Source organism: Cygnus atratus, chromosome 4 (genome assembly GCF_013377495.2).
Source record: "Cygnus atratus isolate AKBS03 ecotype Queensland, Australia chromosome 4, CAtr_DNAZoo_HiC_assembly, whole genome shotgun sequence".
In the NCBI taxonomy this organism is placed as follows: domain Eukaryota; kingdom Metazoa; phylum Chordata; class Aves; order Anseriformes; family Anatidae; genus Cygnus; species Cygnus atratus.
This window is the reverse complement of record NC_066365.1, coordinates 726,064-752,750: the sequence shown is the minus strand read 5'-3', so window position 1 is coordinate 752,750 and position 26,687 is coordinate 726,064. Positions and strand designations below refer to the sequence as shown.

Genomic DNA, 26,687 nt, shown 5'->3' with positions numbered 1-26,687 from the left:
CTACTAGGAGGAAAATTAACTCTGTCCTACCTGAAACCAGGACAATGCCTCATTTTGTAAATAGCTGTTTGAGAAAGAGGTGACTCGATCAGATGAAACTGCAGGAGGGAAAGAGATCAGAAGTCTCTGTCCACAGAACAGTAGGGTGAGAAGAAATGCAGCAGCAGTCTTCCCAGACAGCATGGACTGTTGGAGAAGAGAAACAAATAAATTCTGAATGCTCGTGGTGAGCAGCATGAAGTATATTTCTCTTGCTGTCTGTATGAAGTAGCAGTTGTAAATTCCAGCAACAAATATTCAGACTGCAGAGTAGGCAAAAAAAAAATCTAACTGTAAGTACCATGAATTCTGGCATGGATTGCCCAGGGAAGCTGATGCATCTCCAGCACTGCACATTTGTAGGTTTGACACAATGTTAGGAGTGGCATCAGGATGAGGATGAGTTAGACAATTTGATTCATTCTTTTTGATGATTCTATGGTAAGGTTCAAGGCCATAGAAAATCATGATGTAGTGAAAACACACCAGTATCAGTAATCAAGCTCATACCTCTAGATTGGAGTATGGTATGGTATATGCATGTGTGTAGCTGTTCTTCACTTCAGATGAGCAAATTTTGGCCTGATCATTATTTTAAAAGAAAAAAAAAAAAAAAAACAAAACACAGATTGCAGACTAAGCTCAGAGACCCAAAAGTGTGGTGTGCACAGAAAATAAAGGCAAGGAACATCCTGCAAAAATACAGGCTTTTAATTTGGAAGCAGTGTATGTATATAGCATAACATTTTCTATAGCCATTAGTGTTTGTAAAGATTAGCTTGTCTTAGCAACCAGTTCTAAAAACGGAATGCAAGCTCACACTACCTTCATCGTATCACCTCCAGGAGGAAGTGATTTTGTTACTGTGCAGGCACTTCCACTGTATTCATTATAGCCAGCAGTATCAAATAAGCGTGCAATAGTATGGGATGGCATTTCCTTTTCCATAACATTTCCATAGATAGGAGAGTGTAACTAGTAATGTATTCTCTAAGGAGATAATAAATCGCCTCTTGGTATTTTTTTTAACAGTTAAAAGCTCCATCATTTTCCTATGATGCACAATCACTGAAAATCACTGGAAGTGTTGCTTCTGCACTAGTCTACAGTGTTCTAATTTCCTTTTCCTCACGTATCTTTCTCTGTTTCACGTGTGACCTGCATAACATCATTGGTGTGGATACTGCTTGTATCATGGAACTGGGATGGCACCTGGCACCAAGATACTGGGAGAGGAACACGGTGTGGCATGTAACAGAGCTGAAGGTCGCTGTGCAGCTGTGGTGCCCACATCTTTTGGTCCAACAATTACAGGTAAAAATGGTCCATGTCATCGAGGCCCTGGAGCATGTCCAGAGCAGGGCTACGAAGCTGGTGAGGGGCCTGGAGCACAAGTCCTGTAGGGAGTGGCTGAGGGAGCTGGGGTTGTTTAGTCTGGGGAAGAGGAGGCTCAGGGGAGACCTTATTGCTCTTCACAACTGCCTGAAAGGAAGGTGTGGGGAGCTGGGTGTCAGCCTCTTCTCACAGATAACTAGTGATAGCGCTAGAGGGAATGGCCTCAAGTTGCGCCAGGGGAGGTTCAGGTTGGAAATGAGGAGACATTTCTTTTCAGAAAGAGCAGTCAGGCATTGGGGCGGGTTGCCCAGGGAGGTGGTGGCGTCACCGTCCCTGGAAAGGACAAGGAAAGGACGTTCAAGGAAAGGTTGGACGTGGTGCTTGGGGACACGGCCTAGCGGGTGACGCTGGCGGCAGGGGGTGCTTGGACCAGCTGACCCCGGAGAGCTTTTCCAACCCATGTTATTCCGTGATTCCAGGCCCCGCGGCCCTCAACCAACATGGCCCCGGCCACTCCTCCGCCACGGCGCTCCCCCATTGGCAGACGGGGCGGAAGTGACGCACGGTCGGGATCCCGGCGGCGCGGCGCGGTGTGGCGGGGATGAACAGCCGTCTGCAGGAGATCCGCGAGCGGCAGAAGCTGCGCCGACAGCTCCTGGCCCAGCAGGTACCGACGGGCCCTGCCCTCCCCTCCCCGTCCCTCCCCTGCCGCGCCGCGCGCGCGGGCCCTGCCCTCTCCCCACGCGCAGCGGGCGCGCGGAGCGCCAGGTGCGGCCGTGCCGTTAACGGTCGCCGGCGGCCGTTGGGAGCGGGGGGGGTGGCGGTGCCCGGCAGGGGTTCGGGGCGCGCAGCTCTCCGGTGGGTGCTGGGGCGGTGACCGGGGCGTGAGCTTGTGCTGCCTCTCCTCCAGCTGGGAGCCGAAAGCGCGGACAGCATCGGCGCCGTGCTGAACAGTAAGGATGACCAGCGGGAGATCGCCGAGACCAGAGAGACGTGTCGGTCAGTATCGGCTTGCCCCCGCCGTCAGCAGGCAGCCTTCTGTGCTTTTTAACTGCTAGGAAAGTAGGGCGAGATCACTTTCCAGGCAGCAAAGTGAGAGCATACCACTTATGTATAAACATACAAGTCGGTGACAGGCAGTGCTTTAATTACTCACATCCGAACTTTTAATGAGATGTGTACAGTTTAGTCAAAGCCTCTAACATCAGTTCACAAATCAAGACTTATCTTCTTGTGTTAGAAAGTTACTGTGAAGCTGAACTGAGGTGTTAGTTTAGGCTATGCTGCCTGCACTGTCCCACAGCTCTCACTAAGAGCAGTTACAGTGCAGTTTAGTTTAAAAGTTCTTACAGTTTGAGAGAAATATTCAGTTAAAAACTAGGATGGAGTAGCTGGTGCTTATTGATTCTCACATGTAAGTAATGCAGATTTTCATGTGTGAGCAGGCCCAATTTGGGATAGGTACTGCCTCAGTTAGCATAAGCTGTACCTGTTAGAACAGAAGAACAACGACACAAGGTAGCTGTTGTCAGGAGTCCTGTCATTAGGAAGATGTACGTGTGTCAAGTATTCTGAGAGGGGAACAACTTCCCCTATGTGATGTTTCAGAAGCATTTCAAACTAATGGAAGCAGGCAGCTAAGACAGATCTTCAGCGATTTCAGAAATGTTCTCTCTGGAGTGTTAGAAGCTGTTTTGTATGAGGATTTTTATGCATGTTTTTAGGGCTTCTTATGATACTTCTGCTCCAAATGCAAAACGCAAATATCCAGATGAGGGAGAAGCTGATGAAGAAGAGATTGAAGAATATAAGGTAAGACAAAAAGGAAAAAGTGACTTTTTTTTCTCTGGTGCTCATGCTTCCCTGAGAGGCACATAAAGTGCGTGTATGTGTGCACGTATAAATAAAAATAAATGAGATGTGTATAGGTTCTTTAAATACTCGTGAGGGCTGAAGTAGTTGCTAAGCCATTCTCCATCATATTAGAAAAGTCATGGTGGTAGGGCGAAGACCCCAGTGACTGGAGAAAAGGGAATATTACACCCATTTTTAAGAAGGGGTATAAGGAGAACTTGGGAACTACTGAGCAGTCAGCGTCACCTCCGTGCCTGGTGAGATCATGGAACAGAGCCTCCTGGATGTTACAACAAAACGTGTGGAAGACAGGGAGGTAACCAATGTAGCAGCCTTCTGCAGTGGAGTGACTGCATCAGTGGACAACGGAAGAGCTGCTGATGTCATCTACCTGTATCAAAAGCTTCACAGAAATACAGTTTCCCACGGTATTGTTGCAACTAAATTGGGGTGATGTGGGTTTGATAGATGGGCTGCTAAAGAGTAAAGGATTGTCTGCATGGCTGTGTCCAGAGAATTACAGTCAGCAGCTCAGTGTCCAATGGGAAGCCACTAATTAGAGTGGTGCCCCCCAAGGGTCTGTGCTGGGGCCAGCACTACTGAATACTTTCATCAGTGATGTAGATGGTAGGATTGAGTGTGCCTTCAGCAGGTTTGTGGGTGACAGCAAGCTGAATGGTGCAGTTGATATGCGAGAGGGAAGGGATGCCATCCAGAGGGACCTTGTGAACCTCCTGAAGTTCACCATGGCCAAGTGTAAGGTCCTGCACCTGAGCTAGGGCAATTCCTGATGTCAGTGCAGAGATTGAGAGCAGTCCTGCAGAGAAGGACTTGGGTTACTGGTGGATGAAAAGTTAGATATGAGCCAGCACTGTGCGCTTGTAGCCCCGAAAGCCAACTGTATCAGGGGCTGCACAAAGAGCAGCATGGCCAGCAGGGTGAGGGAGATGATTCTTACCCTCTGCACTGTTCTTGTAAGACCCTACCTGGAGCACTGCATCCAGTTCAAGATGCATCCCCAGTACAAGAAGAACGTGGATGTGCTAAAGTGGGACCAGAGGAATGCCACAAAAGTGATCAGAGGGCTGGAGCACCTCTCTTAAGAAAGGTTGAGAGCATGGAAGTCGTTCAGCATGGGCAAGGCCTCTGGGGAGACCTTATAGCAGCCTTTCAATATATAAAGGTGGCTTTTAAGAAGGAGGGAGAAAAACTTTCTACCAGAGTATATGGTGATGGGACAAGAGGCAGCAGTTCTAAACTGAAAGAGGGTAGACTTAGGTTAGTTGTGAGGAAGAAGTTTTTTCGTGATGAAGTTGGTGAGGCACTGAACAGGTTGCACAGAGAAGCTGGCAATGCCCTATCCTTGGAAGTGTTCAGTGTTAGGTTGGGTGAGGCTTCGAGCAACCTGGTCTAGCAGAAGGTGTATCTGTCCATGGCATGGGGTTAGACTAGATGATCTTCAAGGTCCCTTCCAACCTAAACCATTGTATGACTTCTGTAATACGTCCTTCAGTAGCATCTTCCTTGATATTTTCCTTAGAAAATGTCAAGGATATCAAGGATATTTCCAAAGACCTTAGCCAGCATGGTTCTCTCCAGATGTGCTTTAGGTACGTTGCATTGGAAGCTCACCAGAACCTGATGTTTGGAAGTTTATTTAGCACAGCTCCTTGGAGAAGGTGGGTTCAGGTGGTAGTGCCCACAGGGAATGGCAGTGTGCCACTGCTGGTTGTCTTGTGTGGGAAGAAGTGGTAAAATGTGTATGTGCATGGCTACACGAAAAAATCTTGAGCAAAATTTGTGTCAGAAGAGAAGCCTGCACAGGTCACTAGATGAGGTATGGGGAAGCTGAGGGTGTCTTCCAGCCTCCCTGCTAAGTGCAAAATAATGCTGTTTTGGATGAATGGACAAACTAAGGGATCTTAAGGGAAGGGTAGTAGGAGGCTTGGTTCGGGATATACCTTAAGTCTCAAAAATAGCCAGGAAAAGTTCAGTTGGGGTGGAACAAAAAAGCCTCCATGGTCATTGAAAAATGAGTGGTTGTCAAACTCTCATGCCCTTCATTTTTCAAATAATCTTCCAAGTGCTGTTTGATAGCTTTCTTGTTTCGTATCTAATGTAGCACTTTGGCTAACATAGTAGAGAAAGGAGGTTAAACAAAAGAACAATTATGATACAGCTGTCTTTCTAATTTGCTTTGTATCTTGTTGCAGCATGTGTCCTCCCTCTTCCTTTTTTCCTTGTCCTCATAATCTTGCTTCTGTGATTATGTAGAATCAAGCTCAGTTTATTTACGAAATAAATAATGTCTGCTGTTCCCCTGGGCACCTAAAAATAGATACATTTATTTTTTAAAGTGAGGTTACGTTTGTCTTCAGTTTTATAAAGCTTTCAATAGTACTGTCTTATTAAAACCAGAAGTAGATGTATGACAGGACATTTTGATGGCTTAGTGTTGAGGTCTATCTGTAAGTAGAGAGATGTTTCTTTTTTTAATGTGCTAAGTGGTAGTCTGTACATCTTGTTTAGCAAACCAATTAAATCACTGTCTCAAAGAAAGGATTTTCAGAGTGCATGCAATATTTGCTCACGCATGATCAGTTCGTATTTCTTTATTATATACCTTATCCATTTTTCACCAAGTATGTGGTTAAACGATTTTTTGTGTGTATGTGTGATATATGTGGCTAAGTCACTTTAGTTGTGTTTAGCATATGAATCTTGTCGTTAACATGGAGAAACTTACTCTGAGGTGGGCTGTAACCACTTACGGGGGGTCAAACTCTTGCTATATTGTTGGAATTGGAAAAATGTTACAGTAATGCTATCTCAGATCAACTTCAATCTGGCAGATGAATAGATTTACGGAACATGAAATGCACAAGTTGAAAATCTATAATGGAGCCATCAGCTGTTTTTTGCAGACATTGTTAATTCCATTTTGGCAAGGAGATAAGAACATGGTAAAATCCTGTGTGTTTATATAACCTTTTTGTTAGTACTTGAGCAAGTTTAAATTTAGTCTTGTAATATGAACTGGTCTAAAAATCTAAATACTTAGGGTATCAAGCCTGACTGGATTGAATTTAATGCGTGTTAGAAGAAGCAATAGTAGCCTTAGCTACCAGCGTTACAGACAAATTTTACAAATGTGTCCATTTTGTTAGGAAAATTAGAGGGAAATATTTCTGATGGAAAGTGACTGGTACATCTGTACAACCCTGACTTGCTGAATTGTTGGGTTCTGCGTGAGGTAGTCAGTCAGTCCTTTGTGGGCTTTTTCATTACTGGGGGGGAAGTCTAAGAGCAGGATTTGTTGTGAAATATTGTGTGTGTTAATCTCAGCCATTTAGGAAGTTCTGATGCAAAGAAATGTGCTTTTGTTTGTTTTTGGTAGAACAAATGTTAAGTTATGGTGGTGGTTTTTAGTAAGCTTTCGTCTCATATGAAAACAAAGGGCTACTTAGTGAAAAAGAGGATGGGATGTTTTTCTTGGTAAAATGCCAGGATTTCTTTTTATGGTTGAAAGAGTCAAAAACCTGGCTGCTACAAGTAGAGGGGAAAAAAAAAAACCACCAGGGACCCAGAGACTAGGCTCTGTTGAGTCCTGTCCATAGGTCTGAGACATTTCCGTGTCTTGATTCTTTTGATTATTTGGAAGAAACAAAACTCAAATGTAAGGAGTTTTAACTCTTACATCAGTATTTTGTAACTTGTCGCATCTGAAGTATTATGTTTGTTTAATTTAATGTCTCCCGATTAAATGCTAGTCTGTATTAGAAGTTGTTTTTGAAGTATATTAAAATCCCAAATTTGTAATCAACTTTTTTTGTCAGAAGAATGTTGTGAAGTGGAAGGAGATGGAGCAGTTAAATGAGGAGGGATGTTCATTGATGGGTAGTCTGTGGTGTTAGACAAGTCCTTTGCATATCAGTTTTATCATGTCCTCAATTTGACACTTGTATATTTTTAGCAGTGCTGGTTGTCTGACAGTGTAAAATACAGTATTCTTTTCATAAAGAAGAAAGGGAAGGCAGAAAGGGGTATTCTTCATGAAACTAGAAGAAATCTATTGTATAACTTAAAAAAACCAGATCCTTCTGTCTGATCCACAAGGCTGACTTTACAAGTGCCAGAAGCAAAGTAGCATAGAGAAATAGAGTATGCAAAAAGAATAAATGTTTAGTGGAGACGAAATCAAAGTAAAAGGCTATTTTCTATTAAATCTTTCTAGGCCTTTCAGGCTGCCACAGTAGCATCCAGCTGCATGTGAAGCTCCTCACTGTCTGAGTTGCATGTCATGGAGCAGACTGCTTGTCCAGCTGCACACTGGCAGATTGACTTCTGCCTAGGAGCTGGGCTCTGCACTGCACACCACAGAGGTGGAGGATGTGGGACAGATGCTTCACTAGCAAAAATGAATAGTGGAGATTTTAAGGTCAGAGGGTTCAGTTGTGGTTCTGAAGAACTTGTGCAGTACTTGTGTTTTTGTCAAACCGTAACAGTTGTACCAGGATTAGTTTGAGCTCTGTAGCCTGTAACTGAAAGTGATGAGTACTAAGACTAGGCTATCTGCTGCCCCTCCCAGCCTGGCTGTAGGCTTCTGGGAGCTGCGCTGCTCCATCTCTCCCCTTCCCCAGGTGTAAATTTCATCAATTTTGCTTGTACCTGTATAAATGTCTGGTGTCAACAGCGTCCTGTGGCAAAGAGTTCCAGAGTTTTACCTTTTTACTAAGTACAATATTACAAGTCCTTCGAATTTGCTGTCTGCCAGCCTAATTTGATACTTTTTTTTTTTCACTTTGTTTCTGCAAGCAGTGGTCTGTGAGCTTGGAATGCCTCCTTGTCATTGTTCAGGATGCCGAAATAATCTTACTCTGTTGAATCTTCCTAATTGCTTAATGTATCTTTAGTCATTTGAAAGAACTATGCACTTAAAAATTGTGGTTAGCTTTTGTTTCCCCAACTTAGCAACAATAAAACAAATTTGTAAATCCAGTACAAGAACATCCTATCTTGTACTGTTGTTAATTTCACTCTGTATCTGTTTTTATATTGTGCTTTGCCATTGGAAAGTTGACGTTTGTTTTTTTCTTTGCGGCTGCAAGATTTTTTTTTATTTATTATGAAGGCATAAAGAGGACTGGGATGACTCAGAAGTCTAGAAGTTAGAAGGTATCTAACAAGTGCTTATCATCAGAAGGCTAAGATTTAGAGGAAAATGGGAGAGGGAAAACAGGTGTTATCTTATGATCACACAAGCAGTTTTTAGTAAAACTTGAGCTTTCTGCTTTTTTTTTCCCCTGAATAGCACTTGCTGGTGTTTGCCTGCTGTTCATTCCTTTTCTTTGTAAATACTATTGCTGTTTCTGATAATAATCTTTTTTGGGGGGAGGGGTCTGGTTAAGGAAAACAAAAAAATGTCTGTTGCCTTAAGTTATTCTTTTTATCTAACAAAATAACTGGGGAGATGGGGAAGAGAGGGGAAAGTCTCTGACCTGTTGATTTTGTGAGGCATTTCAGAAGTTGGTTCTAAGCTCCAAGTTGAAAAGAACACAGAGCTTATTTCACAATTTCAACAGCTGGAGGGATCAAAACAGGGAGAACAACTTCTTGTTCCTGTTTTTTGACAAACAGCTTATCTAGTATGGGGTAAATGCAGAGATAGTAAGAGCCTCTTCTCTGCATCTTTTGACTTAGTATGTGTGGTGGTGGTGGGGAGTTGTTTTCTAAGAGAAATCTGTCTTTCTTAAGAAATCAAATGTCTATCTTAAAATGTCTTTTCTTTGTATTTCAGCCTTCACACAGCTTTTCTCACACAAAGCACCATATTAACTGATTAAGTTTTCTGTTGTAATCAGCAATGTATGAAAGAGTATGTGAGTAGTACTCAAATATGGTAGATGATGTTATTCAGTGGTTCTTCAATTTTATTTATGTATAATGGACTCTTTCAGGATGAACAGAAAAACAAAGTGACGTGGAGAGTCTGTTTTGTTTCTGTTCTCTCTCTGAATGCTGCATTGGAAGTTCAGAGTGTGTCAGTGTGACAGATCTCTGAACTCAAGAAATCTGTTGAATGGACAATTGCTGACTTTAACTGGGGAAAAAATCGTGATAAAATTCCTCCTTCCTGCTTGTTTTGAGACTGGCAAGTAGGAAGTTGAAAGTTACTTTTCAAAAAAGTCCAAATGAAACGTTGTTGTGTACCATGCAGGGTTTCTTCATGGTGTGGACTGTAACAGATCTATATAGGGAGATGGTTTCAGCTGCTAAGGTAAAAAAAAGATTGTACTAGTGAAGAACTTCAAGAAAATCTATCCCTCATTTTAGTTCAAGGAGTGAAAAAATGTTGTGAAAAAATTGAAGTTCTACACCTTGTAAAGCGCAATCTACACTATTGGTGTCTAGAAATGAATGGTTTCTTATTTTATTCACCGACCCCTTTTCAGTAACCCTGTCATCAGTGGTGAGAGGCAGAGCTTTTTGGCTACAGGTCATTTCCCCCTTCACCCCCAATACAAAACTTGAACTATTCATGATACACTGTTACAGGTGACTTATGTTTGCAGACAGCTTGCTCACTTCATTAAGAAGCAGAATCATAAGAAGGAGAGAAACAGCATGATCTTATGCACCTCTAAAATCTGCTCTGTTTCCCAGGATGAAGTAGAGCTGCAGCAAGATGAAGAGAACCTGCCATACGAAGAAGAGATTTACAAAGATTCCAGTACCTTTCTAAAGGTGAGCAGTTTGTGCAATTAGAAGTCTAGTCAAAGATGGTATAGTTGTGTTAAACTGTTTCTGCAATTTATTACATTTGAAACACAGCCTTAAAGGTTGAAGTAATTAACTGAAATTCACAGGTTCTCGTGAAAGATGTAAGAGTAACAATGAGCAGTAGTAATGGGGAGTCTGATTTGGGAGGAAGAATGCGACAGTCTTGAATAGTTTGGCTTACAAAGGCATGTTGAAAAAAAAAATGTTACTTTCTCTTTTATCAGACTAACACATGCAGTGTGTGTGTGTGTTTAGTTATGTCACTGTAGTTCTAACTGATATTCTTTTGTTCTCTAGGGTACTCAGAGCTTAAATCCCCACAATGATTACTGCCAGCATTTTGTGGATACAGGACACAGACCCCAGAACTTCATCAGAGATGTCGGTATGTCATACTAACTGATTGACATTACCTCATTTTCTTCACTAGCACTTTGGTTTTTTTCCTTTCTTAATTTCTCACAGTTACTGGAAAATGTAGATACACATGTATGTACTTCATTGTTTTGTCCCTCTGTGCATACATATCAATGTATAAATTCATGTGAATGATTTTTTTTAATCGTTTAGAAGATTATTATCGTTTAGTAGAATATTAACCAGTCTGTCTTGGGATTTTATTTGAAAGTATTTAACCAAGAAAAGTTTTTTAAAACTAAGCTTGATGAGGTAGATGAGTTTAATGAGCAGATTTCGAAGCCTTTGGAAATGTAACGAACTGACTTGTAGTTCAGCTGTTCCTGGGATGTATTGCCTCCAAGAATGCATGTAGCATGTAGAGTACAGATAATACTTAAGTATTCAAAGCAGTAAGCAATATGGATAATGTTTACCAGCTAAAGTTTGTAACTTCTGACAACTCATTAGAAGTCCCAATGCATTACTGCATTTAGAGGATGTCATTTTTTAAGTTTATGTTTATTGGGCCATCTAAGGACTTGTTCTTGAGGTCTTAATTTATTAAGCCTGAATTTAATAGTTTCAAAACCAAGGGTTCTGTTTGGTCCTGTTTCCCAGAATGGGTGTCTAGTAGTTACCTGCTTTAAAACAAGGCGGGACACTTTCCTGTCTGTAGCTGTCTGCAACATTTTATTCAGCCCATATTTTATCATGTTTACAGTTGTCAGGGAAAGAATGGTGTATATATAGGTGCCAGCCTAAAAAGGGATTGTTTGCCTATTGAGGCAGTTGGTATTAGTTTTTCTTCTCTCTATTTTGTGAATGCTTCTGTAAAACACGTCAGGATATTTAGTATTAAAACTGTTTTGACTCAGTTATGTCTTTTATTTTGAAAATATCTGGGCCTCACAGTTACACACTAAGAATTGTGTACAACACAAAGTAGTTGTACATTGTTCTTGGAACTGAGTATGTAGAGAGTGGATATCAGCCCATGTTATTTACTCTCACTTCTGTGCTGCATAAAGAATGGCATATTGGTTAGCATAAGTTTTCTGCGTGAACACTGAGACTCTGCTTGGGTGCTAGTTCAAAATTGGAAGCTACGCTGTAAAAAGCTGTAGGGGAGGTAGTGGTCCCATAATACCAGGGAGAGACACTTAGCATCTGAGAGAATGCTTTTGTTTTGTATTGTTTTGTTTTAAACAATTAAAGTTCTCTTGATTGAAAATGTTTTTATCTGTTGCCTAGCTGCTGGTAAGGGAAGCTAGCAGCTTCCATTTCCACTGGTCAGGAGTATTTGACTTCCACTGGAAGGAATACAGTAGTGGATATCAGAACAACATGGTGGTGTTTTTAAGATGTTAGGTGTTTGAGGGAAGAGATGAAAATTTGTGGTTTTCTTATACATAAGTAACTGTGGAGACAGCAGGGATGCATACTAACAACTTCTCTTTTACCACTGTAATGCCTAGGGTTAGGAGTTTGGAAGTTTGAATTAAAGGAGAGGAGTTTTGTTTTTGTTTTTCTCACTCCATTGAAGTAGTAAATGTGAATGATCATGAGGCTTTGTAAATAACTCTAAAGCTGCTTGGGGACTGGGATGGTTACCTTTTCAGCTTCTGCTGCGACTATTGTTAACAATAACAGAAATATACTCTTTCTGGCTACGTTTTTGGAGGGGAACTGTAGAGTACTGATTTATTTTTTTTTTTTTTTTTAGAAACGTTTACTGCAGAAAACCTAGTTAGGGTTCTCCCTTGTGAATTCAGTGCATGTAAAAAGTTTGAAAATTAGCAATCATAAAGCTAAGTCTTGAAATCCAATAAATAAATATACCGATGTTCAAGTCTCCACAACTTACCTAAGTACTAGATCTCTGTATAAGGGGCCTAAGGGAACCAGCTACAACCCAATTGTTTCTGTAGAGATAGTCCTCAAAGATCAACTAAAACAATGGTGGAAATTAGTGTTAATTATATCTTAATATAAATTTATGGATGGGGGAACAGCAAAATAACTCTCATCTTTCTTCCGCTATTAGTTTAAATGAAAGATATCCCTTCTTATAAAAGGAGTTGTGAACTCTTGATCAGTGTGGTGCTCTAGAGAAGATTAGAACATGGACACTGAATTCAATAATATCCAGTCGCATTAGGCGTAACTAACTGGGTAAAGGCAGGAAGCTTTTGTTACGTACTGAACAAAAAACTGCTTTGAAAAGTTTGGTTTGTTTTAACAAAAAATAAAATAAGGCTAAGTGTTAACATGTTAACTTCATGTTCTCTTCTTCTAAGGCTTAGCAGATAGGTTTGAAGAATATCCAAAACTTAGAGAGCTCATCAGATTGAAGGACGAGCTGATATCTAAATCTAACACTCCTCCCATGTAAGTGTTCTTGTGGAAAACACCTTTCTTCTCCAGACCGATTTGAAGTTAGCTGTCTGCTTTGCAAATTTCTATCTTTAGCACCTGTTCAGAATTTACATTTTCTATTTCTGTTTGTGCATACAAATTAATTGAAACTTCAGAAGAATAAAATCAGTTTGTTTTCATTAATCTAGATGTTTAATGTAATATATAAAATAAATTTTCTTCCAATGTGTGATTATTTACAGCATGTGAAGCTTTATTTTTTTTAAGACTGAGCTGCCAAATGATTGAGCTGCAGGTTGTTATTTGGGAACTGAAAGAAATATACCATATGATCATGAATCTCTTTGTATCGTGTAGTATATGCTAACAAGAAAACCTTTTGAAAACTGGCCTCAATGTAACCTTAGTTGTTCTTTTAAAAGTGTTTTTTTATAATATTCAGGTGTCGTCTCAGTGTCTATTAATCAGATGTTACTCTGTAGTTTAAGACCAAAAAAGTTTAGGTTGGCTGGAAATAATTTGTCCTATTAACTTCAAATTGCCTCTCAGTTTTTTGCTGAGAGCTAGATGCAGTATAAGCATGCAGCATGTTACTCCCAGGAGTTTGAACCTATCTGAACGTGAACCTCATGCTTTTAAAATGCAATCCTAATCTGTACCCAGAAAAACAGCATTATTTCATAAATGACATGAAAAAACTTGAAGAGGCTGTCTAAACAACTGAGACACAAACTGCATAACTCAACTTGGTATTTTGAAGTTAGATGCATTTTTGCATGCTTAGCCTGAAAGCAAAAAAAGGGAAAACTTGTAATCAAATGCCACATTCTGATAGCAGTGAATACATTCATGGAATAATCATCTCTTCCAGATAAATTTTTGGGAGGAAGGGTGGTGGTAGTCTGCTAATCAAGTGGTTTGAAACTAAAGGTATTGGGGGAACAGAGTATCATTTTTTTGGACAGTGATACAACAGTACCTAGTGGGCCAGTGTAGATGCCAGGCATAAGGGTGAGTTTGAGCTTATTTAATTAAACGAACTTGTTAGGGAATTATGCTTTTGCTACATGGGTAGAGAAATAAATTTATACTATGTGAAAGTAACCACGTTTCCAGTATTCAGAATTATCTCAACATAATATAAAACAAATGGCAATTCTAAAAATATGCCACTTTTCTGAAGTGAAGCAAACCAGAAGTCTGTTAGCCTATCAGTAAGCATGTTTAACTCAAATGTTGATGTTTTCTCCTATATTGTCCATGGAATGTACGAAATGTTCAGTGATTCTTTAGAAGATATTGCTGTACAGTCTGTCTAGGCATCTGTTTCCTGCTTGCTAAGTAGAACCCTAAAAAATGTTTATTGAGAGAGAGACTACTTTTAAAAAAAATGTAACGTAACAGCATCCAGTCTAGGTTAAGCAAGAATGCATTATGCATCTTCCTTGTGTTTAGTGTGTTTAAGCTTTCGTGAACTAAATGGGAGTCTCTCCTCTTAACTTGCTATGCAGAAGTGCTGTGTGGAGTCTGAGTTTCAAAGCACTGTTGTAACTTCTCCAAGCAATTGATCATCTTTTGTTTAAATAGGTACTTACAAGCAGACTTGGAAGCTTTTGATATTAGGGAACTGAAGTCCAAATTTGATGTGATTCTCTTGGAACCACCACTGGAAGAATACTACAGAGAGACTGGCATTACTGCCAATGAAAAGTGCTGGACCTGGGATGATGTAAGCGTTTTTCTTGCTATGGAAAGGATTTCATACATGTACTTAAGGATTAGTTTGAGGACTTAAGTTGGTAGCAGAATGTTTTAGAGATGTGTTTAAATAAAAATGGGATGTGTTTCAAAACCAAAAGTCTAGATTCTTATAAAAAAATAATTTTTATATCATACATGTGCCTACAGTGTTTGTGTTAAAAGACATTTCTTTCCCTGAGGAGTTTAAGGAATTAGAAATACCATTTTGTTTTCCAAGAGCCTGACGGAAAACTTAAATGTACTAAGTGGATTTTCTGTCTACTCCCAAATTCAGAGTTTCCTTTTCTCTTTGATTTTTGCTGTTGAAATTCACAATATCTCCACTGTAAATAGTCCCTTGTTTCTTGAAATTCTTGAAGAGGTTTCTGAAGTATGCTTTTTAATACATTGATCTTTAGTCAAAAGAGTAGATGAGTATATGTCACTGATGTACCTTCTTTCTCTGAAGTATTGACTAGGTATGAAATTTTAACAATCCAATTGTAATCTTGAGAAGCCAAAATAGATCAATCTTGACTATGATTTTTTCTTGTATTTACATATTCCTTTACTACTTAGTCACCTCAAAGGCTTTTGGAATAAGGAGAAATCTCAGCGTGTAAGATGTGATCTTTCTCAAGATCAGTGTAGGTGTTTTTGTTTTATTGAGCTTCAGAGAACTGAGTTACAGAAAAGATTTAAAAATTGTTCCAGTAGTAACACATGTAGATGTAAAGAAGAAAACAGTCAAGACTTAGTGATACATAACTGTTTTATGTCTGTACCTTTTCTATGAAGTCAGCTCTAGAAATGTAGGATGAGACCTAGAGGCCTTAAGTACTGAATCTCATTAAGCACAGCAATTTGATGACACGAAGCATGTTGCCAAGCTTGAGTATTCCTTCATTTGGACATTGAACAAAAAATCTTGTAGTACTAATGTTGAATACCAGTAAAGTGGTCCTAGTCTATGTATGTACATTTCACCCATTTATAAACAAAGAAACCATAAGAAAACAGACCATCTCTAGTAGTAGAGCAGAATAGCTGATTAAAAACTGTTAGAGTAACCGTGTCAGGAATTCTTAGATTCAGGCATATTGGTTGGAATATGCAGTTAATAGGTACATATTATTCAGAGACCCTATTTGAAAGGTATGCAGACTGTCTGTGTTAGCAGCTAATTCGTCATAATACAAGTGAATCATTGGATTGAAGCAGCTGTAGCGGAGATTTTTCTCATCTGTCTTCTATGCTGTTTGGAGGGAGGGTTATGTGGGGGACAGCTTCTTTGTAGATTAGATTGAGTTTGTCCCCTAAAGCCAAAACCTGGAGTATGTAACTTCAGAAGTGAATCAGTCAAACTAATCGATCAAGTGAACAAAATAAAACTCAGTCCACCTTTAAGGAATGAATTTGAAAACAAAGGTATTCATACCCGTAATAATAGATTAGGTGTTAAGGAATGTTAAGGACATGTTAAGGAATAGATATCTTCTGTGTTAGCCATCCTGTTATGTCAGGAAAAAATGATGCCTGGCAGTGTTGTCTGGTGGAAAAAATATTCTGTCCTAACAGAAAATCTGGAAGTTTTCTTTCTTTTTTCTTTTTTCGAGTAAGGAGTCATTCTCTTAGTCCTGAGTTGTATCGTCTTGGACTGCCTTCTACTGCATTATTTTTCTTCACAATGATGCTGAATGAAGCTTAATTTAATGTGTTGGCAAGTTACAGATGAATCTCTTCAATTTGTACTGAGAAACAGCTGCTTTGCATCTGAAGTTATTTCATCCTGCATGTTTCTCGTTTGTCATTGTTGAACCACTGTCCTGATAAATTCTTATTTTTTCTTTTTCTGAAAGTGAAAATGGAGAGAATGTCTTTTCTATATGGTAATAGGAATTAGGCTGTGTGTATTTTTTTATTATTTTTTTATTTTAAACATGTTTTCATAAGCTTCACACAAGTAACTTCAGGGCTCAAAAGAACCAGAGCACCCCTGTTCTGTTACTAAATCTTTTTACTACCAAAGAATGATGCAATGAAGCAGTGGTTTAGAAAGAAAGTCACGTGGATTGTACTAGTCTTTTAAGAATGGAATTTTCTATGCAGATAGAATTTATGCTAAAAATAATAATCAAGCTGATCATCAACTACATTGAAAATATACACGTACTGATAAGTTAACTTGCACAACATGCTTTCTGGAAAACTATTTTAAGAAGATGGCCATAAAGATAATGTTATCTGAACTAACATCTTTAATAAAAGTGCTTTCTGATGGTTTCTGTGATAATGCTTCAACACTTGTTAGCTATTTATCCTGATATAATTGAGGATTATATACAAAAAATAAGTAAAATATTTAATTCAGAAACATTTTATTATTCTTAGATCATGAAATTGGAAATTGAAGAAATTGCTGCCCCAAGGTCATTTGTGTTTCTATGGTGTGGTTCAGGAGAGGGTCTGGATCTTGGCCGAGTGGTAAGACAGTGTTTTAATTCAATTTATCAGGGACATGCTTAAAAGTTTATTTTTATCATTGACTTTCTCCATATAGAATTCTCAGCTGCAAAGGCTCAGAGATATTTTGTTACTCTGGTAGAGGATATGTAATTTAAAGTGGATTAAATACATTTAAGTGAATCTGGCATTAACTGTTTTGATACTAAAATTTTGCAGATGAGCTGCTGTGACTGTGCAGAAGCACAATTCTTTCATGACTAGAAAGCTGTACTGCTGTCTTGTTTTTTGGTGCATGCATGTTGCCACAGGAGCAGGTTGCCATGTTTAATGCATTTAAATCATTGGTTTTTAACAAGTCTTAAGTTTTCTGCTAGAAATGTTCTTTCTAGTAGAAATGTGCTACTGTTTCATAAAGTGGGACAGAATTGTGTGTGTGGCACTGTTAAGCAGATCTCTGCTGTAGTAAGCTGTGAGGTTTTATTACCCTGGAAGATCTTGGAGTTTTAGAGTAATCTTTGTGTATACCAGGGTAGCACTGCTTCGTGTTGGGGCTGGTGGACTAAGAATTTCCAGTATGCTGGAAACATTCTTTTCTTAGTTTGAGCAGTGCTTTATTAAAAAACAATACAATATTTGTTAAAAGACAATCTGTGGTTACTAATCTATTGGCTTTATCACCTATTTTTCATTCTGAGGTTGGTTAAAGTAGTTTTTATACATACATATGATTTTGGTCATGGACTTGCTCATAGTAGCTGGACAGTTCTTGACCACAGCCGTAGCTGAAGGAGTTTAGGTCTCTAATACTGAATTTCCTTCTTTTGCAAGAATGCACAAGCAGGAGTTAAAGGTTAAAAAGGCTTATAAATAGGCTTGTAAGATGATTTCTTTGTTTGTTTTTAAATATAGAAAAAAAAACACAAAGTGATAGTAAAGGCTTTTGGCTGTTTATCTTGTCCTTTATAGAATTTTATTTGGATGTAAAACACTACCTGATTGCAGGTATTAGTGGAGACAGGGCCAAGGCAGCTGTTGTTTTGGCTAGTTCTGATTAAATTTTTAAGTGTCACGAGGTTAACAAAAAAATAAAAAATGTGTGCCCAGTTCAGTAGGGTATCTGTGCAGTGGTTAGATATTTAAAAAAAAAAAAAAAGATATGTAGACAAATCAGCGTGTGCATAAATTTTTTGTTTTGTTTTGACAGCTTGACAAAGCATAGTACAGTCATGCCAGTGTCATTCATCTATGACATATTTCTCTTCCAGATACCTTTTAAGAAAAGTCAAGTATCCGTATTAGTTTTCAGTTTAGGTTCCTTTAGTTTTTGGTGTACTATGAACTGTTTTATGTCTGTAACATGTAGTGTCTACGCAAATGGGGTTACAGAAGATGTGAGGACATCTGTTGGATTAAAACAAATAAGAACAATCCAGGAAAGACGAAGACACTAGACCCTAAGGCTGTTTTCCAAAGAACCAAGGTAAAGGTTGGGCTCGATTCCTCCTCTGTTCCCATCCTGTCCCTTCATGCTAATTGAACACCTGGTGCTCCACAGCAGTTGGTGACCTGTTTTCAGGGAAGTGGATACCAAGGCTTCAGAATTCTTTTCCACAAAGTGCATTATATGAAAATATTCACATACAACATATTCACAGGATGCATGATGAACTTCTGTCCCCTTCTTGACTTCACTCAGCGTGAGATACAGAAGTATCATCTACGTTTAATAATGCATTGTAAATTTCTATTAGAATATTCTAAATGTGATACTTTTGAGCCTCATTGAAATGCAGATGGCTGAAGAGGGATTGTAGATTGAGGGAACAGGAACGAAATCCTGAGAGTGAGAATGGAAAAATGTATAGAAAATGCTACTGTACATTGTAGTGTTTTTGTCTTCTGGGTCATTTCAGTCATGGGTGAATAGTAAATGAGCACTATTAGTAAAACCTCTTGTGTAGCACACAAGCTTCTTTCCATACCAGAGGGGAGAAGTTGTTGGTAGAGGAACATCTTTTGGCTGGAATTAAACTTGGCAGGAGATCTTGGCTGAATTTGATGTCTGAATCTTTAAAACTGTAGATTATAAATTGATGTAGTCATGAAAAATCATTGTGGAAGATTGGCTAATGGTTCTGAACACACATATTCAGGTATATGCCCTAAACTTGAACCAGATGGAAGACTGTCGGGGACCGTAGTTTAGTCAGCATCTTCCTGAAGATGACTGTCATGCACAAGTGACAGAATCAGTCAGCTTGGTTTAAATTAAGCAGTTTCATAGGCATGTGTTGTAGATGATGTGTATTGCAAGAGATGCAGAGGACAAAAAAAAATGTATTCTGATTTAATAGACTCAAATGTATATTATTCAAGACCTTAGAAAAAAGTTAATAGGATTAATGAATTATTTTGTGTATACTGTAATATAACTGTGGCAGTTTTACTGAATGCAGAGAGTTGGTTGATAATTTAAAGTGTCATTAACCTCTGGACTCATTCTACATTCATTACTTATTCATTAGTGTTAAACATCCTCTACTCTGTCTCAGATTTGCAAGCTTTAAGAAGTATAAACTTCCCTTTAAGATATCTGGAATCTTTCTTTGACTTGCATTTACATTAATCTGAAGTTTGTTTGAAAGTGTGTTGTATTAGCTATAAATATTTGTAAGTATAAATACTGTATGTTTATTGTATACAGTATTGCAAATATGTGCAGCTTGCTCATGAGGGAGAGGCTAAAACAGGAGGATTTGGGGGGCACTTTCATGTCTTTGTTAACGGAGGAGAATAGTTTCTGGTATTAGGGAATTTCTCTGTTTATTGAACAAGGGTTGGGCTGAGGTCACTACTTATGTACTAAACATGGAAAATTCAGCTAGGTTATTTTGACTAAATAGCTCTGTTGTGCAAAATATAATTACTAGTGATTACAATAGCAAATACTGTCCATCTGTGTTTAGTTCAGGTGTCTCTCCAGATGGAGGCTTTGTGCTGTGCTACCTGTTGTAGAATCTGCAGTGCTAATGAGTGACATTCCATATATTATGAAAATAAGGCATTTTGGATAGTTCTTCTAAAGACTAGAATCGTGAAGCTTTGCTTGATGGGTAATTTATTTAGCAATGTTCAAGCTTTTATTTAGGTACATATAATGTCCAAAAATGATGTAGCTTCCATGCAGTTGATCAACTGCATATATTTGATAGGTCACCTATTTTGCCTTTCATATTTATTCACTAACTCTTAAAACCCTTGCCAAAAGTCTGGAAATGATTACATACTTTTGTCTTCATCTTCTTTAGAGCCATCTGGTGATGGTTAGTAAATCAGGGCTTTATGGTATCAGGGAAAATAGCTCATTTGAGGTTTACTATTCCCAGAAACAGAACTCTGAAATTAGTATGTAGAGCCTGCATTTCATCCTGTACCGGTTAGGGTGATTTCTTATTCATAGATCCTACGTACTAGTGAGTTCCAGAGATCTATAACATTCTAGAGGAAAGGAAAGCAATGCTTGTTACACTTAAAGAACGTTTTTAATGCTGACAGAATTGACTGAGATTGTACTGATAGCTTCATAGTGGTTTTACTTTTTGACGCAGCGATATCTTTTAGAAAGGAATCTGAAGGTAAAGGCTATTTTTGTAACAGATACGATATTAAAAAAAATAGATCTGGTTTTCACTGTTTTGTGACTGAGAACTTTGGGAATTGTTTGTGTGAAAAAAGTTAGGATCAGAATGCTGATACAATAAACTGTTCTCTTGCTCTTACCTTTACCTTGCGCTTTCTTTTCTTGTGGCGATTTCTCAGCTTTTCCAGCCTAAAGCGGCTCTAACTTTGCTGTAATTGAAGAAGTTCAAATATCTTACCTCATCCTCTGAGTTCTAGCACTTCATTGCGTGTAGTTCACCAAGCCAGGTAACTGGTGCTCTCTCGACTTTGTTTTCAAACAGCCCTTTTGGTAGCTTTTGCTCGTTCTGTTTTTCTAGTTCATGCTTCGGGCTGTTTCTGTATAGCAGTGAGATGTACTCTGCCTAGAATTTCCTTCCCTTAACCCATGGGTGCCTGTGCTGTGGCAGCGTGTGACGGGTGCTCTTCTGTGTTGTCTGTGTGTAGGAGCACTGCCTCATGGGCATTAAAGGAACCGTGCGTCGCAGCACAGATGGTGACTTCATCCATGCTAATGTAGACATTGACCTGATCATCACAGAAGAGCCTGAAATTGGCAACATAGAAAAGCCTGTAGAGATTTTCCACATCATTGAGCATTTCTGCCTCGGACGACGACGTCTTCATCTTTTCGGAAGGGACAGTACAATTCGACCAGGTACCTGAGGTGTTTATTTTGTCAACTAGTTAAATTTTAGTTTACTTTAGTAGCCCTCCTCTATCTGAGGCCACTTGATAGGTTCTGGTGGAAGCTGACAGTAATATGTAGTCCTTCTGCACTAGCTGCAACTTCAGACAGTGCAGTATAGATTTCAGTAAACCTTTTGAACAAGTTGTGGCATGAGCCAAAGTGTGTGTTCATCTTGGTGACTTCTCTGTAGGGGCAATTAGTAGGAAGTGAGAAGCCTGCTGGATGGAGAAATTCCCAGGTTTCCCTACCCTTCTGTTTCCAGACAACTAACCAGCCTGACATTCTTCAACAGAGAAGGACTGAGGCATTGCTGTGACAGTATCAAAGGGACTTTTCCATTAGTGGCAGGAGCATCGCATGGAACCGTACCAAGTGATATTACGGTTATAATTTCTGCTCTTACTATTATGTTTAGGAACAAGTCCATGTCACAGATTCAGGTACCACTGTTTTCTGTTTAGTTTTATAAATACTTGTTTTTAGAAGTAAATACTTGCTCAAACAATAAGAACGATCTTTAGGCTTTTGTGCTCTCCATATCCTAATTGAAGGTAAATGCTGAAATTGTGCAGTATTCTACTAGAATACTGAAACGTGGGTTTTTTGTCTTTCAAGGTCAGAGTCTGTATATTTCCTTTCTACTAAACTTCATTTTTTTGGACTTAATAGTGAAGTAAATGCCACAGCAGCTGTAAAAATTGAGATGTCTTTATCATGTGCAAGACACAGCAACAGAACTCTCTGCTTGTAAAAATCATACCAGTGTCCTACAGAGGTTTCCAGAGGTATGTCATAGGTCAGAGAATAGATTTCAAGGAGGTCTGTGTTTAATTTATGTGAAGATCTGTCAGTCATGAAGCTGTGTTGTTTGGAAACTGTGAGAACTATAATTTTTTCAGAAATAGCTTTTTTTTTTTTTAAACCAATGTTTTTTCACCTGTTCATGTGTTTAATTCATCAGTGAGTATAACAAAATTCAGCTGAGATTTCTTTTTCCCCACGTGGCATGTGTTTACACCTCTCAGGAGCATGATTTCTTTTTCTAAACTGATTTTTAAATCCCTCTGAGCTTGGTGCTAGACCTGTTGTTGGTATCTCAAGAGCTAGTGTCTTACACTGGGTGCTTCATTTAGTATGATAGATAACGTGGAAATATATGGATTGGATTGAAGTGTACTGCATTTTATTTGTTTAGATGGTCAGGCTTTCCAATTTGTCATGTATGATGAAGTAATTTTGCTGCAGGAGAGTAAAGGCTACAATAATATATAAAAGCCAAAAATTGTGTCCAGATATATCAGTTGTCAGTGCCACTTCTGCCTTAAAGTCTAACGTGAAATACAACACAACGGTCCCAGTTCTTTCAGTTATCCGTGGCACTGTCCCAGGGACCCTGTTCCAGTGCACACGGCACCGAGGCTGCTGAAGTTCAGACACAGGGTTTGATTTTTGGGTGGTACTGTGTGGAGCCAGGAGCTGGACTCGCTGATCCCTGAGGGTCCCTTCCAGCTCAGGATATTCTGTGATTCTGTGGGTGCTTGAGGTGACCGACTTTGTACCTGATGTCATGGGTAGTGCATTCGTGCTTTACGCACTGACAGGTGCTGTGAGCATTGGTCTCTGAACAATGTATAGCAACAGCATGACCCTTTCAAAAATAAAGGAGATTGGAGGATGGAGAGGTAAAAATGCTGTGGTTTCACTTGATTTAGATTCTTCTAGCAGTTCTGTATAACGCTGTTTTCTACCAAGTAGAGATGAATAGTTTGGATGGCAGAAGAGAAATGGATACAAGTCCAGCCATGGTCTGTTTTACTGAATGTGAATGTTAATATCTATGACAGAAAAAATACTGCTTTTTATTTTATTGTGCTTGGAAAAAGTGGTATATCAGTAGAGGAGCTGTAGGCAGTATTACTTAAGTACATATCAAAGTACTGCTTTGGTTTTGCTCACACGACTGTAGATTAATGAGAGTAGTGGTTATTGGCGCTTCCTATTCTTTGGCTTGCCTTTGCTTTGAATGTTCATGGTGATGTCTCAGTGTGGTTTGTGTGTGTGTTTTTTTTTTTTGTAGAAATGCATTGTTCAGGCATTACTTCAATGCTGTAGTAGGTGAATTCTCATAAGTTAGTGTCACAATGTCATGTCTTTCTGATTCAACATTTGTATTTTTAAATTTAGTGGTTATCCTGCTATTAGGTTGTGTACTTTAAATCCCTTTAGTCTTTGGGAAGTTGGCAGAGCACGCTGTTTTTTTATTGATTAGCACTTTGAATATAGAATTACTCAATTTTGAATTTGTGAATCTCCACAGTGCTCTATGAAGTATGAAAACCTAAACAAATAGACCTTCTTTCTTTTATTCTTGTTTTTCCATATTAGCATGTTGTTGAGATCGCTGAGCCACATTTTTCTTCATTAAAATGAATGAAAGTTAAATTTCCTGTGACGTTTTCAAGTGGTCAAGCCTTATTTTAGGCCCAAACCCAATTTTAGTTCATATTCTGAGGAGATAGGCATTTAAATCAAGTATGTTCCTGCCTCCTTGGTTCACTTGGTGAAGCTGAAGTGCTCACTGAACATTGTTTGTACATAAACAGGTTGGCTTTTAACTCTTTAAACTCTGTTTTCATATCATGGGATTCAGCAGCATTGATATTTTGCCGTGTTTTCAAATGTGTGCTTACTGAATGCTGTGCTCCTGGCTGCAATGTCACAATTGGTTCTTGGAGACAAAGTTAAAAACCTTTTACAAAAGGGGGAAGAAAAAGAGGAGGAGATTATCTTTAAACTAGATGAATTTACTGGTCTGGTTTACAGTGCAGCCCCAGAGGGGCTAGAAAATGTAATATAGGAACAAGTGAAAAGAGCAGGGAAAGTGGTATTGTAAAACCACAGCCTGAATGTTCTCATATCCATATGTAACCAGAAGAAAAACAAATAAACCACAACAAACCCAACCCAAAAAGCCTGTACAAATGTCAAAGTAACATCTTAACTTTTCAACAACTGTAGTTTTTCAAGAGGTGACCTCTTCATCCTGTCCAGTACAGATGACATGTAGATAAGGGTCTTTCCCCATCACTTGTGGTGGCCTTGAAGCACGAAGTTAGTGCTTTGGTTGACTCTGCTTCTGTTCCTTAGGCTGGCTGACTGTAGGACCCACCCTCACAAACAGCAATTTCAACGCAGAAACATATTCTTCATACTTCACTACTCCAAATTCCCACCTGACTGGCTGCACTGAAGAGATTGAGAGACTTCGGCCCAAGTCACCACCACCCAAGTCCAAGTCCGACCGGGGTGGTGGCGCTCCGAGGGGAGGAGGGAGAGGCGGCACTTCAGCAGGCCGAGGAGAGCGGGGCAGAGAGAGGAACAGAACTAACTTTCGGGGTGAGAGGGGGGGCTTCAGAGGGGGTCGTGGAGGTACCCACAGGGGAGGCTTCCCCACGCGCTGACGCCTGCTAGGAAATCACTCCCCAGTCCCTTGCCTCATCTCCAAACCTTTTTCTTAGTCTTGTTTTTGCTAAAGTGAATTATTCTGGAGACTCAAGCTAGGTGACTTTTTAAATTGGTTTTGGTGCAAGCAGTTCCGAATACTCTGCCTTTCAGTGACTGGCCTGGCACATCACCTCACTTCGCAGGCAGGATCCTGCACCTGATGGCACTAAGCTCAGCCTCCCAACAGTTTCTGTTGTCAAAGCAGAGAGCGCCATCTGTTCAAGCCATGCATAGGACTGAAGCGAAGATACTTGCTGTTCGCTTACAAAACTTGCAAGCTGTGTGTTTTGTTTTTTTTTTAACTGTCACTTTCTCCAAAACGTGGATTCCTTTTCCTTCCTTGTAGGTCCGGGTTGGGGCTGACTTGCATTAATAGGATGGAATGGGCATAAAATGCAGTTCTGAATTGCATGGTAATAGCAGACTTATTCTCTTATTCATGGAAGAAAAAGTGCTGTGTCTATACTGACACCTGTTTTAACTTCTTTTAAACCAAGGAACAAATTGAATAAATAGAATTCCATTTTTTTTCTTATTTGGTTTAAATTTCCCAAATTATTCCTGGGAATAGGGAACAAGTTTTATTTTTTCATTTGTGAAGTATATGCACTTGCTCTTCATGTCAGTTGTGGGAAGAGTGGTGATTCTGTGCAGTCACATGTTGTACTTCGTGAAAGCAAGAAGTTGTACATTTATATCCAGTCCAGAACTTGTACAGGTCTGGATCATTTCTTGAGTAGGGATTTTCACCCAGCCTCTGGCAGTTCTCTGGCCTTGTTCTTGGGAAGGGAAAACGAGTCTCACTGCAAAGCAATTGCAGTGTTTGCAGTAGAAAGACCTCGTTAGATGCCATACGGGAAATTGAGGTGATGTGAGGTGAGTGAGTGCTTCCTGAGCATAAGCAGCTGAACAAAGAAGGCGCAGTCATCAGACTGATCGCTTTGCTTTGCCTGTGGACCCCACCTGCATTGGGAATGGATTGTTGGTGATCAGCTCCGGAGAGCAGCATGAAAAGAAAGCGCTTCACTGCGGTATGTACACTACTTGCTTTCAGCAGAGCTGCAACTCTGAGCTTCCTGGACAGTACTTGGTAGAGTGAACGAACCTGGCTGTTGGCATCTCAAATTCTTGGGTATGAATTTGGGAAAATTGGCTTTTAAGTCCCAGTGTTTATCTGTTGAAGCCAAGCTTTTAAGTAACTGTCCTGTAAAGCAGTGAATTATTAAACTTGTTTATCAAAGCCAGTGTTGAAATAATTTTGTAAATATTTTGTGGGTTTACTTTCTTCTTAAGGTTTTGGAATAAGTAAGTTTTATTGTGGTTTCCTACCATTGTGGTTGTCTGCTGTTTTAAAAAAAAAAAAAAAAAAAGGGGGGGGGGTTACTCAAGTTTTCTTTCAGTGCATGAAATCTTAGCACGAAGGTTTTTGTATGATCTGGTCAATGTCACTGCCTTGGTGTTGTATGTATTAAGGGGCTGTTAAAGGGTAAATGAAAGTCATCTATTGCTTACATTTTGTTTCTTCCTGTTAGATCTGGAAAGCTGAAGAAGGACTGGAAGGGGGAGAGGGGAAGGGGTCTGGTTAAGCATTGTGTTCACTTGGCTGTCAGCAAAGTCTGCCGAACACTACTGAGAACAGCACTTAGTAGTTGTGTTATGCCACAGTAAGAAAACATTTTCTTCTTGATTTTTGCCCTAATCATGTTCTTACTCAAAAAGTAAATATTGGAGACACTTAATCTTAAGAAGGTAGCCTGTGTGCCAGTGGCATATTACATATTTTTTTTCCTTGGTTAGTAGAAAATATTAATTTTCATTTTCTTCT

General features: G+C 39.4%; 1 protein-coding gene across 1 annotated transcript; it reads left to right on the top strand.

The window, feature by feature from the left end:
- On the top strand, positions 1-26,106 carry METTL14 (methyltransferase 14, N6-adenosine-methyltransferase subunit). The gene is made up of 12 exons (XM_035540662.2): positions 1-1,353; positions 1,854-2,041; positions 2,285-2,373; positions 3,099-3,186; positions 9,892-9,972; positions 10,306-10,393; positions 12,705-12,795; positions 14,371-14,512; positions 16,915-17,007; positions 18,353-18,469; positions 21,115-21,325; positions 24,506-26,106. Exons 2-12 carry the CDS (start codon positions 1,976-1,978, stop codon positions 24,817-24,819), a joined length of 1,380 nt encoding a protein of 459 aa, XP_035396555.1. The 5' UTR covers positions 1-1,353; positions 1,854-1,975; the 3' UTR covers positions 24,820-26,106.
- The last annotated feature ends 581 nt before the right edge of the window (positions 26,107-26,687 follow it).

Coding starts and splice junctions, on each gene's coding strand:
- METTL14 (XM_035540662.2), top strand. CDS start 1,976: ATGAACAGCCGTCTGCAGGAGATCCGCGAGCGGCAGAAGCTGCGCCGA. Junction 2,374..3,098: donor GAGACCAGAGAGACGTGTCG/GTCAGTATCGGC, acceptor GCATGTTTTTAG/GGCTTCTTATGATACTTCTG. Junction 3,187..9,891: donor AAGAGATTGAAGAATATAAG/GTAAGACAAAAA, acceptor TCTGTTTCCCAG/GATGAAGTAGAGCTGCAGCA.